We start from the raw sequence: 16,395 nt of genomic DNA on the forward strand, positions 1-16,395 counted from the left end.
AGATAACAGTTAAAGGTTTACATTAAACAGTGGGTGGAGGTGATTTTTTTTTTTTTCCGTGCTTCCCGCTTCCTGATGAGGTTTAAGTGGAGTTTGATTTACAGAGCGGTTTGATTCGCTGGTTGCTGTTGGGGGCTTGTAGTTACTGTAAATGCACTAGAGTTTCGGAATGCAGTGCATTTACTTGAATATTGTTAGTTTTTAGCTTAACTCTGACCAGAAACGAAGCATTTGAAGATAAGCAAAAGATAAATATTTAGATTAGAAGTGGGATTGAGGAATTGATATGGTTTCCTGTATGCATGGTGAACATTACTCACGGTGAGACTCGCTAGGCTATAAACCGATGCGGTGGACATTGTTTAAAAAGTTTCAAGTTGCACATTTTCCTTTTTCCTGAGCAAAATCACAAGAGACACTGTTGTATGTAATACATTTTTAATATTGTCCTTTATTGCTTCATTAAAGGTATAAACTACAATGTGTCATGCAAATCAGATACCTCTGAACATGGATACACTTTGCTCACTTAGGTGTCTGTCTTCGTACCTGACAATCACAGGAATGTATCCACTAGGGGCCAGAGCTGCATGAGCCAAAGTAAAATTTACAGAAAAGGCAAAATTGAAAAAAAAAGAAAAGTTTTGAACCCAAAGACGAAGGAGGGTTTAAAAATACCGTGGAGGGGGAAAAAAAGAACATTTGCGTCATCATTAATAAATCACTTAAGTTCATACTGAAATTTCTGTGTAGCTGTGTGCCTGTATGTCTTTACAGAGAATCCATTAGGAGTAGGAAGAACATATAATATGTGATTCTTTAAATTATTAAATTAACCTTTAAAATAAAGGATTAAGATAACTCGTGTAAAACCTTACAATTTATATTCTCACATGCTACCCTAATCGGAGTGAAAAGACTCATTTGTACAATAAACGCATCATGTTATAGTGTGTAAGAAGTTAACATGAAATAATCATGGAATAAATGATAAATTATTTATTTAGAGGCTTAGTACTTAGGTGATCTTTATGGACTTTTTTTTTTGTCCTATACTGGCAGTAAACCTGTTTTCAACTAATTTTGGTCAACATATAAAATAATCAATAAATGAATGTTTCGTTATGACATTCACAATAAATGTTGCTATTGCTTTGTAAACCGGTTGGATATTATTACGATATCTAGATCTCTGATTCAATTTGTACTGCAATGTTGTAAATATCATGATTTTATAAATGTAAAAAAAATCCAAACAAACTCAAACAATTGCTTGGACTCCACTGGATACTGTGCTGCCTCCTCATGTGTTTATAGTTTAGAGTGCACCACCTGTAGAATTATAGAAAAACCTCAGTGTTTTATTACTTCAAATGTATACACATAAATTACAAAAATATTTCAACAAACCACTATTGGAGTCAGTGTGGGGATACATGAATCTCCACACAAAAGAAATGCTATACTGTACATAGCTTCATCTATTTTTTTTCCCTCAGTCTCTAGTAATTATGCACAGCATAAAACCAAAGTCAATACATTAGCAAGTTTCACTGATATGTTTTTTCTTTGATATGTACTTTGTCAATAGACTAATAGGATGAAAAGAAGAAAGCTTTTGTCATGTTTTGACTAAGCCCTTGGTATAAAAATAATAAAAATTTGTATTTTATGAAAAAAAACTGTCTTTTTAATGCAAACACATAAAACAGTTTGAGAGCACACGCCTTATAAGCAAGTAAAAATCAAGTTTGCAAGTGAGAAAATGTGGACTGAAAAAACTGAATCAGATGTTTTTGAGTTGAATCAGATGTTTTTGAATCAAACACTTTTGCTTTGCAGTGGTGGCTCAGTTGGTTAAGGCTGTGGGTTACTGGGTTACTGATCGGAAGGTCGGGGGTTCAAACCCCAGTATCGCCAAGTTGCCACTGTTGAGTCCTTGAGCAAGGCCCTTAACCCTATCCGCCCCAGGGACGCTGTAAGCTGGCTGACCCTGCGCTCTGACCCCAGTTTCCTAATTGGGATATGCGAAAATTGAGCAATTTCCCTCTGGGATTAATAAAGTTCTAATTGTTTCTTTTATTGTTTGTTTTAAAAAACCTATGCTTGTGATCCAGAAGCCTTTGGGTGTAAATTACATTGAATGTATTATGTGTGTTCTACGCTCATGGATAAGAGATTAGTTTTTTTTATGTAATTGATTGACCAAGCTCTCAGAGGTGAGAAATGGGTGGCGATCCAGCAATTATCATACAAATTAATGGACGTCTGTGAGCTCACGGAAGTAAAATAAATAAATAGCACTATTCACTGAGCGCATTACATCGCTCCCTACAGTATGTACTGTAAGCAAGCATATTCTAAAACATACCTATTAAACATTTGATAGCCTTCCCCCTCCCTGCTTGGTGGTTGTAGGCTTGATGGGGGTGTGCCGTAGTGCCATGAAATTATGGGAGAAAATTGGAAATTGTTTATTTTTATACGCAAGCATCTGATTAAAATCCTGATCAAAATAAAGAAAATGACATTTAATATATTTATTTTTAGTTAAAATTTTTTCACTTGCAGAAATTCTAATTGCATCATAGGATACAGTATGTGTTCTCAAATCTGTTTCATGTGCCCGTTTTAAAAATTCATTTCATAAAATGCCGCTTTCAGGTATGAGGTGAAAGAGGGTGCAGAAAGGTCACAAGTACGAGTTACATTACACCTATTCCACACATGCCAGGATGTAGCAGCGCAAAAGGCTGAGCGATGAGAGGAAATATAAATAGACAACGGGAATTTCCACTGCGTTATAAACACCAAGGCCTTTAGTGACTTTAGATTTCTTACTCCGTTTCTATTTCACTGGACAGTGATCGGGTTCTAATAAAATTAAAAATTTCATGGAAAATTGTTTAGATGTATGTCAGAAAGTGATATTTGAGTTTTTCTGCAGTTTTTCGTAGCTCAATCTATCACAAAGATCACAAGTAACTTTACGAAGCAAGATCAGTTGCTATGCCAGTGGGATGGCACCCTTTTTCTTTGTTAGTCAGGTCTATTACAGACAACACTTACGTCTTGTTTTATTAAAATACACATTTTCATTCTGAGAATCAAATTTGTTGAAAGGCTCATTGCACAAACATTTTTGCAGTCTTCTTGAAACGGCGAGTGCATTCTCTAATAAAATAATTGAAAAATGTATTTGTTCAACAAGCATATCTGAAACGATAACCTCCATAGTGTAAAGTTCCAATGAACTGCAATGAGTTTATTTTATTGCTGCTGACTTTTTGCTGCACCAGCTGGTCCATGCTTTTGGACAGCAGTCAGTTTGAAGTTGTGTATAAAATAGAGAGGCGAGTTTTTCGTGTCCTATTTGAGAGGCGTGTCCTGTTGCATTCCATAAATAGCAACACACTAACAGACCTCCCGTGTTTTTTCGGCTCACCCCTGCGGTTTATTTTCCTCTCCATGCTATACGCAGCCTAAAATAAAACATGTTGCCATGTCACCCAGTCATATACCAACTCTTGCATGCTGAGTCATCTGGTGTAATGTCCTACGGGCAAAAAAAAAAAAAAAAAAAAAGTTCTGAAGCCTCATGCGTGTTCAGGTCGTCTGTTCTCAGTGTTTTGTGCTCGGACAGGAAAATGTGTTGACCCTGGGTTGCTTTCACTTCTGCAGCTCTTCACTTCTTTCTTCCTGTTCAGTGGGTTACTCTGACTTTAAATCAGTATTTTTTTTTGCCTGAGTCCTTTGATCTGATGTGGTTCTCCTTTCATTGTAATTTATTTTTCCTGTTTGGATCATTATCAATCAAGCTTAATATAGGCACTTAATTTCCTGTGTCGTAGTTTGTGACCTTGCAAGTTACCAAAATATGAATACATTAGTGGGTGGAGATGAGCACTGGACAATACGATATTAATATTTTTTAATAAAGTGCACCTATTGTGCCAGTCCTCATCTTCCTTATTTTTTACTTCTTTTGTGCTACAGCATTGTGGCGAAGTCTTGAGCCACCCCTCATTTCTTCAAATTAAATTAAATAACTACTATACATTAACTTAAAGAAATGGGATCAAATGTTTTACAGCTGCGGGCTGCCAAGTGCCTAAAGATACAATTAAAAAATTGGTTGCTAATGTAATGTCATGCCTTTAGTTAGATGTTTTGATGCCTGAAGGACTCTGTGTGCCTTAACAAGCAAATTACATTAATAGATTGAACTGGTCAGGTACTGGACAGAAAATCAGAGACAAATAATTGACAGAAATGAGAGACAAAATGTCCTTCAGGAAACATTGAGAACTTTTCCTCAAGCCTACATTAAAATACAAGGAAGTCTGGCTCTTTGAAAGCAAAAATGAAGGGCATCGCAAGGCTTTTGCACAGTACTGTGTGCATCATATGTTGTAAAATTTCTAAACTTTTTGACTTGTGTTGTAACAGTTGACATAATTTTTATTATTAAATGACATATTTTAAATAATTGCAGGTAAGGAGCTTCCTTCTTGGACCACAGCCTTTCAGTCCATGGTAGACAGTGACACTGGTGTCCAGCAGCTTCTGGTGCATGTCAGGCCTTTGTCCATGTTGTCCCTGTGTTGTTCTTGTTACTGTGATCCCTGTGTTGTTCAAACTAGTTTTCATTCAGCTGAGGGGGACAGTTTGGGTCTTTGTGGCTACACCACCCAATAACTTTGACTTTGATTTAGTTGCTTGAACAGATCTTGGAATCTGCGGTTTTTAAAAGGCTCCAAGAGACATTTCTAAATGGTATAAAACACTAAAGTGAGGACTGATGGATTTCAAGCTGTGATGATTTGATGAAATGGCAAGGTGTGACAAAATCTCCACCTGCGTCAATTTGCTGAAAATTCAATTCAGTGTGTTTTCATGAAAACTACAAGGAACTGATGTGGTTGGAAATGTAAGGCATGACTATTTGACAGATAGATCCTTGGCACTTTAGAAATGATTCTGCCGTCCATTCTAACTAATTGCATAATGTTAAATATTATTGATTTATTCCTACGAAAGATAAACATGTAAACTCCTTTATTCATCAGCTCTAAGACAGTGTGAATGCTGTGAAACCCATCTGTTGTTTTATGTTTTATAGACCAACGAATGGAGCAAAAATGACGAGCGTCTCCTGAGTGCTGTGGAACATGGAGAGGCGGAGAAGGTCACCTCGCTCCTGGCCAAGAAAGGAGCCAGTGCCACCAAACTGGATGGCGAGGGCAAGTCTGCGTAAGTACATGGAGGACCAGAGGCTTCCCTTATTGATACAAATTTTAAATATGTTCTTAAGGAAAATTTCTCTCCTGCTAGTGTGTCAGCAAAGCTTAAATTTGTCTGTTTATTAAAGGCAAACATTGCTTGGAAAGAAAGCTCAAAGCTAAAAAAAACATAAAATGACCTCTCCATCATAAAGCAGCACTCCATATGCACAGTATATGGAATCTTCAAGTATTTATTACATAAAAGCAAGAACAGCAGTATAATACTACTGTGCAAGACAAGAAGGCTAAAAGATGAAATAAAAGTAAAAAATTGCACAAATTATAAAAATGTCATTTGGGATACAGGCTTTTTACTTTTCTTTAAAAAACTAAATGCCTTTTTTGTACAGTATGTACTACCTTTGTGTAAAAACATTTGCAGACCCTAAAAAAGCTAACACATCCCATTTTATATGATGTCATTACTTTTCTCTTAATTAAATTGCAAATCATTTTGACTTATTTGATTTCGCTTTGAATCACTTTGTCAAGTCATTAATAACAATCGGCTATGTAAATCAGTGTGTTATTGAAATTCGTGGTCTAGTCTTGACAGTGTATTCGGTCAAGTTTTAAATCACTAATAAATTTATAACAATAAAAGACCCATGTGATTGAGAAATAAAGTAGCTGTCGGCCATTTGTGCAGAGGACAAATTTTTTCAGGTCAGTGATACTGCATCTGAACTTCATCAAGAAAGAATGAGCAACAGGAAGGACACAGTTTTGAAAGCACTTCATGTCTGTAGATATGTTAAATATACTGTATGATGCAAGTGTATGCATGCACAAAATGTGAAGGAAGCAAGTTTAAATGTTGAATGTTAAATGAAGAATGAATTCATCAATAATTAATGGTCTATTAAAACTGGACATGATTTATAATTTTCTAATTTCATACTCCATTGACCAGACCATTTTAAAATTAAAAGCTGTTGTTTAAGGGTTTAATTTAATTAAAAACAAATATGAAAGCTAGAATGGCTTATGTCTTTACATATAGTTGTGTTACAGCCCGAGTCTGAGTTAAATTGATTTTTTTTTTTTTGGATGATTGCTTTAATTGATTGCCTGGTTGTTACTATAAATTAAGTCCCTGACCAAAATCATTAACCTGCTGATTTATATCTTCATCTGACCTTCATCCGTAAATCAGTTTGGATAGAAACCTTAGCTAAATAGGTAAACAAAAATGACTCACCGTTTTTAATATACTAATACATTTTCCTATTATTATGCTTATACAGTGGTGGCTGAAAGTATTAATACAACACATGTCATGCATTAAAGTTCTCCCTGTGCACATAACAGATGATGTCACTAATTAGTTCAAGTCTATCTGGCTGAAGTTGTGTTAATTAGAATCAGCTGGTTTAGCTCAGCAACAAATAAGTGGCAGGGCTTTTACATTTTGTGTCCACCTCTGCTCAAAACCGGCTTAAATTAGGGAATTCTCAAGTGACTTGAGAACTTCTGTGGCAAATTTCTGTATATGATCTTTATGAAACAAGCAAGCAGGCATAGATTCTGCAGGTTTTGAAGAATAAAAAAAAGGTATATTAAACATTGATTTTATTGCATAAAAAACAAATAATTGATTATCTCAAATGCCATTGTAAAACATTTTTAAGAACGTCATTAAAAGTTAAATTTTCTTTTTGTCTCAATGCTTTTGGCTGCCATCGTTTATAAAAGTAAATTTAAATGACCTGTAAATGTTGAATCTTAAAGTATTTATGCATGTCAGGAGTTGGTAATGTTCAGGTGTGTCCCCTCTTCTTTAGTCTGCATGTTGCAGTGACGCGTGGTCAGGCCGAATGTCTCGCCATCATCCTTGCCCATGGAGCTGATGTGTCTGTAGTGGACGCTTCAGGTTAGGAAACCTGGTTTTTTTTTTTGTTGTTACACAATTTCCTACTGCTTTCTTCCTGCTTACTTTAGTATTTCATAAGTAACTATGTATGTTATTATTTATACCATGTCTCCCCATGTTTTTTCATACTTTGCTTTCAAAAAGTAAGACTTTCTTATATTTTTAAATGTAGTCTTAAGGTATAGTTCTCCAAGCTTCCTAAAGGACTCCTGGTTCTCATTTCAGTCTAGTCTCTGTACTTGACCAATTTCAGAGGAATGTTTTTGTTAAGCCACACGGTGATGTATGAATTATTCAAGTATAAAAACTAGGGATGCACCGAAATGAAAATTCTGGGCCGAAAACGAAACCGAAATTTTTGGATGCACTTGGCCGAAAGCCGATACCGAAACCGAAAATGGCTTCATTAAAAAACATGTTTAAAATATTTTCTTTTTGTTTGTATTAAAAAAATGTTGCATATTGCAACTTTGCTGTCCTCATCTGAAACTTTGAAGTGCTTCCAAACCGCCGACATACTCCGCGTTTGATGCGTAATGACAGCGCGAACGAGACGGGAGGATGGGAGAGGCGTGGCGACAATTTCGGCTTTTATTTTCGGCGCTTTCTTACGTTTCGGCCGAAACCGATAATGCTATTTCGGCCGAAAATTTTCGGCGGCCGAAATTTCGGTGCATCCCTAATAAAAACCATCTCAAGGCATGATCCAGTGAAAAAAGGGTGCAGACGATGACAATATTATCACCATACTGTGTCTAAGCCACAATTTGACTTAGTTTCACAACTGAATTGAATAGGATTAGTAAAATGTAGCCTGTTCTTTCTAACAATAGTTTTCTCACTTAAAAAGGGCAGTGTTTAAACAACGCGTTTAACATTTTACTTAAATTAAACAAAAAAGCTACTTTGCATTTTTAATGAGTTAATGATTAATTAATTAATCAGATTTAATCTAAGGTAATTGTTGTGCTGTAAAAATAAAGTGCTTATTATTTTCTTTTTAGTCTGCATTTTTATAAAACACTGGTTAAAATATCATTAAAACAGGTTTCTCGCACATCCTCCAGTGTTGTGTTGAATCAAGCTATTTTGAGGCAATTCATTGTTGTTTTTTTCCTCCCCTCTTAATTTTTTTTTAGGTTTTAGTGCTTTACACCTTGCTGCCAAAAACAACTATCAGGAATGTGCCAAAAAACTCATACAGGTAAAAGTATTATATTTTAATGCTTATATTAGAATTTTCTCAATATACTTGCTTATATTTTAGGACTTGCATCAGTATTCAAGTAATAAGTATTTAAAACTTTAAAGATTTGTAAATTTTTTTAGTTCTTTTCTTTTTTCATTGTATTGCATTGTCTAACACACACTAGTTTGTTTGGATTTTGTGTTATTTCTGTTTGTGTTGATAAGGACTCTAGTCGGTATTTTATATGCACTGCTGATTTTAATTCTTTCATACTATCTTCAGTTTTATTAATGCCCCATGTATATATTTTGAAGCAGAGTAATACTTTATAATACTAATAATATATTAATAATAATATGTAACAACAGTGAGATATAAATATTCCTCTTGTCAGATATTAGCTATTCCAATACAAATTGCTGTCATACACACACTGTTATAAAGTAGCAGAATAATTACAATGATGAATTGGAATCCATAAATACAGTAGAGTATTAGTAAAATATGGTATAAAAGTATTCCTTATTGATTTTTTTTTTTTTTAATAAATGAACTACTTATTGTTTATTGATTAGGAGCATCGTGTGACATTATCTTTAATATAAGGCATGCGGACTGCCACCCTGATCATGCAAAGCCGTGTCAGTGGACATGCTTTAAAAATTTTTAAATGTACACAAGGTGCCAGGAAGCATACCATGGGTGGAAAGGAAACAAAGTCCTGGTTCTCGCACAACCAAAGTGCTCATAAAATCGATGGTTTCACTGCAAACCTGCAAACCTGCTTGGAGGGTGAATAAAAAATTATCCGCACTCTGGTTATATTAAAACTTTTTTTGGCTGGACTGTCTTATTAATGCTTTCCGTTTAAGGCTACTGACTCTTTAGTCACTGCTGTGCAGGTGTGAATGTGTTACATCTAGTCATTTGTAACTGCGGTGCAACCCAAATTGCATACCCCACTCGTGGTTTGCAGCAAAGAAGAAAAAAGTGTGCAATGGTTTTGTTTTTTGTGGTCTGAGGGTAGTATACCGGATACCGAAACAACACACGGAAAAGAATAAACAGAACTGTTTTGATGTCTCGTCACCAGCAATGATTCTCTTTAAGAAACCGTCACCTCATTAGAGTGTCGGTCCAAACTTTGTTTGAAGACATGTATTCATCACTACGAGCCTGAGAGTCAATGGCAGAGAATGGAACGGAACCATCCTCCATCACAGACCAAAGAAAAGGCTCAGCTTAAAACTTCTCCAAATGAGAGAACACAAAAGCTTGTTGACTGATGGACGAAGTGTATTCGAAAAAAGGAGATTATATTGAGAAATATAAGAATGCGTATAATTTTTAACACACCCTCATATTTTATTTTTAGCCTTTACTTACTGTATATGGCATTGTTCACTCAGGTTGCTGGCCTGCACACACTTTATTAAATCCCAAAAATAGCTGACTTTAGATGTTGTCTTTTTATTAGTGTGAATTAGATTATGTTGAGTGAGATTTTAGTATCAAAACATTTTTTTTCAAGTTTTAGAATTATACAGTATCAGAATGCCTATGGATGGTATAAGTCATCTTCACTGACTTTTGTTAAAGTTTAGATTTGTTAGAAATTTAGCTCAACTCTCTCAAGATGTCCGATGCCTAAAAAGTCACAAAGAAAAAACGTAGATGTAAAATTGTACAAAATTGTAAAAAAAATAAAAAGTAAATTAAATTTAGAATGCTTTTCTTTAAAAGATGGAAATAAGTAATAAAAGTAAATAACAGATATCAGGATAGTTAAAGAATGGTATATTAATTATATGGTATTACTTCCTACCCCTGTAGGTTTTTCAACCTCTAGTGCATAGACAACAAATAGACTGTAACAGAAAGTCAGGGCTTAATGGAAAAAGCAATTAATTTGTGGGTCATCATGTGCCCCATGACGGCTGGTCCAGCCTTGTCTTGCATGCATTTCCTGCTTGTTTTGTCACAGTGCGCTGTGGAAATTCAGTGTGAAAAACAATGACCACATTGTTTCTGAATGAAGTTTTACAGCATGAATGAGCGATAAGATTCATAATGTGGTCATGTGGATTGTTGATGAAGCCAAAATGTGAGACCATGCTGAGTGCAACTGCTGGCTGTTTAGGTTTAACACAACTAGATTTTAGTTTAGGCAGTTATTTAGTAATAAATTCAAATACATTTTAATTGGTTTTGTGTGGCACAATTTTACTATTAAACAAAGCGAAAAACAGCTTTATTAAAATCTTGATACAGATTTAGGTCTTTATTGAGCAAAGCAGATCTATCAGAAGGAAAAAAACTCCCTGAGATTAGAGTAAATAGAACATCTTAAGAGGAATCAGACAAAAAAAAAGGATATTTTTCTGGGTTGCACCTGCTCTTTTTTATTTTTAATAACAGTGTACAGGTTCAGATGAGTAAAGGTTAAAAGTACATAATATTGTAAAAAGGTGTGCAGTATGAGTCGTGAGACGCTGAGCGCAAATTGTCTTTTTGATTGCAGCAGCAATTCTTAGCATCCAGATGAGATGATTTACTGCAGAAATGGTCTGATTTAGGCAGATTTTTTTATTTATTTATTTTTTTTAAGGTGTCTTTGTTGAAGAGTTCCAAATGGAAGCAGATTATACAGCTGCTTCACTCTTCTATTCAGTTGCAGTTCTGCATTTTATTTGGTCTGTGATAGAAACATAATACATCAGTGTCCCCTGCTGAATGTCCAGTGTCTCTCTGTCTTTTCATTTAAAATCATAATGTGGATCTTAATATTATAATTTTTGATTCATACACGTTCACATTACATACAAACTTCCATAATTCTTATGATTGTGTAAAGCTGCTTTGCGACAATGACGATTGTTAAAAGCATTATACAAAAAAAAATTAATTGAATTGGAGCCAATCAGAACCGCACTGTTCTGCATGTGTACACATGCACCATTTTGGGCTCAGCCTGTACAGCAAAGTAAATCTCATCAGTATTGACATTGCCATTTTTTATACACTATTTGCATTTCTAGTTGGAATAATGGTGTTCATTCAATGTTCAGTTGTACCTACTAAACTAAGTAACTTCATTTGATATTATATCTGAGAATCTTCTTTTGAAGCTGTTCTGAGACGGATATCCTGGAAGACCAAAAAAGAGGCAAGGAAATGGGCTATCTGAACCTGACTCGCTCTTGTAGTTTTAAACTTGCATGCTGGTTTTGGTCTGGTTCCATCATGATAATTCAATCCATCCACCTATTAAGCATTTCATCCATCCTTCCATTCCACCAACTTATTCAATCAATGCATCCTTTCATTTGTCATTCAATTCATCTCTTTAATTTAATCCATTTCATCTATTGTTTTTCTAGTATCGTCCATATGTCCATTTAATTCCGTTCTGAAGGTCCATTTCTTTTAATCCACTTCATTCATCCATTAGTAGATCACATGGCTGTCTGAAGGTTGTAGCCATGTTAGAAACTCAGTGCGCCGATTCGGACGAGATGATTTTTTTTCTGTAGTTATTTCTGCTGGTCATTTCATAGGAAGTAAAAAGTGGAGTATTCTTTTTAGACATGTGTGTACACAGTCTGAAGGACATACTGGAAATTTACCCAAGTTTTAAAACAGCATATATAAAAGAATTTTGTTACATTACTGCTTTCAGCCTAAAATTTATTATTATTATTATTATTTATTACCAAGTTAAAACATTTTCATCTGAACGTGACCTTTTTTTATGGCGCCATTTTGTCCAACAGCATAAATATAGTGCACTATGAGCCATATGTCATGTTTGAACGTTCAAATCAAATCTGGACTTTTGCTCGTGCAGAGTAACAGTTGACCGTTATAAGCAGGGTGGACAAATAATTGAGGATTCAGAGCTAAATCTAGATCAATTTTTTATTAATATAAAATTTGTTTATATTAATTATGTTAATATTTTCCTGTTTGTGTGTTCATGAGCTATCTCCTTAGAAACATACTGTACTTACATGTGTGTAGTCACATGACTCCGCATTGTTCAACATTGGAGCAATACTGACGAGAACTCTTTTATTAGAAGAAAAAGATTTCTAATTGAGTTTTAATAGTCAATAGCATATTTACAGTAAAAACCTTGTCAGTGAACTATGTGTGCAGAAACTAATAATAATAATACTCAAATTCATTAATTATAATCAAGGTACAATGTTTAATTAAGTGTGATATTGATTTGAGTTAATATTGCCTAGCTTTAGTTATTAGAGTAAAAACTACCTTTACTTCTCTACATTAATGCATTTATTCCAGAATTTCAAGGTACAAATGCGGGGCAAGGTACAATCCTGGAACATGGTCACCAAGTGATTTCCACATGTTTGGGCCATTAAAGGAGGTCCTGGGAGACCAGCATTAGAGACGTGGAGCATGCTATGGATCTGGCATACTAAGAGAACTTTTTAACTTGATGGTATCCAAACACTAATTAAAACACTGGGATAGGTGCATTAGTGTAGCAGGGGATTATATTGAAATTTTGCTCCCATAATTGCGTTCTGTTATTCTGCACACTAAAAAAAAAAAATTGTTTGAATTCTATTTTTTTCTTTGACATTTCACTTTGAAGTGGATTGTGTGAGGTGCCTCTAAATTGTCTTGCATTTCACAGTGGCTAAGACTGGACTTTCCCCTGTGGTGCTATGTGTACTTTTGGAGGAGTTACAAAGATTCTTTAATTAAGCAATTAGTGATCACAGAAACAGTGTTATAATTAAATATATTGTTTATTTAGCAGGGTTAAAAATCATCACAAATAACTTTACTGTGACGACAGCAAACCGAACCAGTGACAAACTAACAAAAAATGTTTCAGAGTCGACTGAAAAGAAAAGACAAACTGAAAGATACAGCTGTTTTTGAGAGAAATAAGTGCCAATGACAGCAGAGAAATTGTCTCACTTTCTACAACGAGATACATTATGGTATTGAAGCACTGTTGTAGAGCAGAGTTAGTCTTAATCAGCCAAATACAGTAATATTGGGGCAAACCAGTGCAATTACTTTGATGCACTGTAGCAAACAGTAAAAATTTATATTTTGATTATTTTTATATATCACCTGCTGGAGGAATACTATAAAACAAGACATAATATGAAATTGAAATGTAAGTTTTATGCTTATTTAATTTAAAGTTCAGGTATATAAAGTGACCGATTCAGTAAGCTTTTGCGCACGTTCCTGATGTAACTCTGTCTTTCCCGTAGAGTAAATGTGTTATAGATGCTCTGGACAGCAGCGGGAGGACTGCACTTCATCATGCAGGTAAGAAACGTTCAAGGTTTTAAGGAACTTTTAATAGTTTTTTCTTGTCAAAAAGTTCCATGTGTCTGTCAACTTTCATTTCTGCCAAATAAGAGAACACTTGATAACTGATTAGAGACCAGGATGGCTAGGTGCTTGGTCATTTAGTGTCTTTGCTGTCCTGTTTGGATGTTTTTTTGACAACCAAACTGTCCACCATCCAGTCCCTTTCCTCCCTCTGAATAGCAGAAGTGCTGACAAATAGACATTGCACCTGCTTAAAATGGAGACTCTTTTCATCACTGTCCAAGCTGCCGGATGAAATGCTATTATTTTATTTAGTGCTTCTTTCTTTAGAAGAAGAGTTGAAAATCAGCCACATTGTCTCACCATTTTATTTCCAGGCTGCCTTTCAATCAAGGAAATAGCTGATGGTTGCTTTTAAAAGAACAGCTTATACTTTTCGTTGTATGTTAGTGTTACTGCTGAGTGTTTCCACAATGTTCACAATAATGTAATGAAGTGCTGTGATATATAAATACAAAATTAAATACAGTAATGCGCTATACAATCATTACCCTACGTTCATGTTAGCATTTGAGTAACTGATGTTGTTTGTAGTTTGTCTCTTGTGTGGGTGTGCACTGTCCAGTTTATTTTTTCAGAGGAAATTTCAGGTTGTATCAGGTGATAAAATTAAAGTAAAAGTAAAAAACCTGAATGGTGCTAATGTTTTAAGGAAACCTGTAGGTCCGTGAATGATGATCCCAGCCGATGTCATTGAGTGACACCTTACACCCCTTACAGTCCTGACCTTACTCCAAGCCGTTTCCACATGATTGGGCCATTAAAGGTGTTTCTGGGAGGCCAGCGTTCAGACGTGAAGCAGGCAGTCTGGTCATGGCTTCGGCATACTGGGAAAACTTCATGGTCAAAAATCTAAATGGTGCAAATGTTTTAAAGAAGGCTATTGGTCCGAGATTGACGATTCCAGTCAAAGTGGCTTGGAGCTCACTGCAGTCCTTCCCGTTAACGTTCATTGAGTGGAAGGCCTGCACGAACACCACTGGTCGGTTATAGGAACTGGCCTGGAAGTTACCTCCACCTCTCCCTTATAGTCCTGAACTTGCTATTTCCACATGTTTGGTCCATTAAAGGAGTTCCTAGAAGGCCAGTGTTCAGATGTGAAGCAGGCAGTATTTGGTCTTGGCTTTGGTGTACTGAGAAAAACTTTCTTGGTAATCTTTATGGTAGCCAAGCAGAAATAAAATCTTGTGATATGTCCATTAGCGTAGAAAAGGGGGTATATAGAGAAATAAATGTACTTTTTAGTCTCATCACCGTGTTTTTCTTTTTCGGATATGACGGAAGAAAAAAAAAGATGTTTTTTTTTGTTTTTTTTTTTTTTTCTATTCCAGAAAACAGCTACTTGCAGGTAGGGACTATAATAACTATAGAACTGAAGAACAGATTGCTACACTGCACTGCTACAAACCGTCGCCCAAGAACTGAGATTCTCATTAGCACAACATCTCTGTGGAATATGAAAATCTTTTGTTTGTTTTCTTTTGCAGCTGCAAATGGAAATGTTGTCATTGTTCAACTCCTGTGTGAGCACAAGTGTCCTGTGAATATAAAGGATATGGTATGTATAAAATCTTTTTTTTTTCTTCTTTTTTTTTATGGTTGAGACTTTCATGAAAAAAAAAACATTTTCATGAAAGAGTTGTAAAGGCTGTTAAAGTTCCTTTCACTTTTCCACACTTTATTAGAACAATCCAAGGGCCTGTGGTTTACCTCAAATGTGCCATAACAAACAGACCGCTTCGCGCTGACTTGCGTCTCTTGGGGTTTGACGCGTCTCTTAGGCTGAATCGAGTTTCCCAATGGCAGACATGAGGTCTCCATGAGACGGAGTTTGCTATGTCTGTGTTTTTTTTTTTTGTTTTTTTTTTCTGGTTGGCATTAGGCCACTTGTTGAGCTCCTTCCTATCTGGTTTCTGCCCAGTGCACTCGGTGATTCTTGCTGTAATTTTCTACACCAAAGCCATTTACTTTAATAAGGAGCTTGGAGTCTGACAGTATTATTATTTTTGACATTTTTTCTTTTTTGTTATGAACTTTGCATGGGTACAGTTTGCCTTTTCAATTCAGAATTACAGCTTATGGTTATGGGATTTTTATAAAATCCAGATTCTAAATGCAAACATATAAATTCAAATGTCAAACTTTAAATTAGTCCAAGCATAGAGAATCCAAGGGTAACGTAGATGCCTTATATGGATTTTGCACGCGTGTGTGTACAAACCAACAAAAAGTTTTTTTCTTTCGCATAAACAAGCCAAGTGGATTTAACCTTAAATGTGACCTCATACTGTATAAGAACATACCCAGCTCCTGGCTTGTTGATTAGCTCTGAGTGTTCTTTACCTAAGGGGTATTTCATCTGAAGAATTAACAGATGCTCTTTATGGGACCTCTGAGTTGTATGTTGTGTCTCTTAGAAAAAATATGTATATAAAGAGTTATGTTCTACTAAAATAGCTATATTTAAGTTTTCCTATGGCCTATTTAGCTTAAACTTGTTGTGTTATATGTTGGATTTGCCTATTATTTGTTAATGTTTCTGCAAAACATAGTGTTGACACTTTGAATATTACTTAGAATTATGTTGGTATATACTTATTTTTAAGTGTTTAACATCACAGAATGGATTGGCACCCTGTCCAGGGTGTACCCTGCCTCGTGCC

The 16,395-nt window shown here is 35.3% G+C and overlaps 1 protein-coding gene across 2 annotated transcripts in view; it reads left to right on the forward strand.

Annotated features, from left to right (window-relative positions):
* Nucleotides 1–16,395, forward strand: part of rai14 (retinoic acid induced 14) — a 55,824-nt gene that overhangs the window by 23,279 nt on the left and 16,150 nt on the right. For both annotated transcript variants that reach the window (XM_053478198.1, XM_053478199.1), the window contains exons 3-7: nt 5,123–5,253; nt 7,070–7,158; nt 8,298–8,362; nt 13,609–13,666; nt 15,220–15,290. In XM_053478198.1, the coding sequence (XP_053334173.1) occupies nt 5,123–5,253; nt 7,070–7,158; nt 8,298–8,362; nt 13,609–13,666; nt 15,220–15,290 (414 nt within the window). The remainder of the gene's footprint in view (nt 1–5,122; nt 5,254–7,069; nt 7,159–8,297; nt 8,363–13,608; nt 13,667–15,219; nt 15,291–16,395) is intronic.

This window comes from Clarias gariepinus, chromosome 19 (genome assembly GCF_024256425.1).
Source record: "Clarias gariepinus isolate MV-2021 ecotype Netherlands chromosome 19, CGAR_prim_01v2, whole genome shotgun sequence".
Taxonomy (NCBI): domain Eukaryota; kingdom Metazoa; phylum Chordata; class Actinopteri; order Siluriformes; family Clariidae; genus Clarias; species Clarias gariepinus.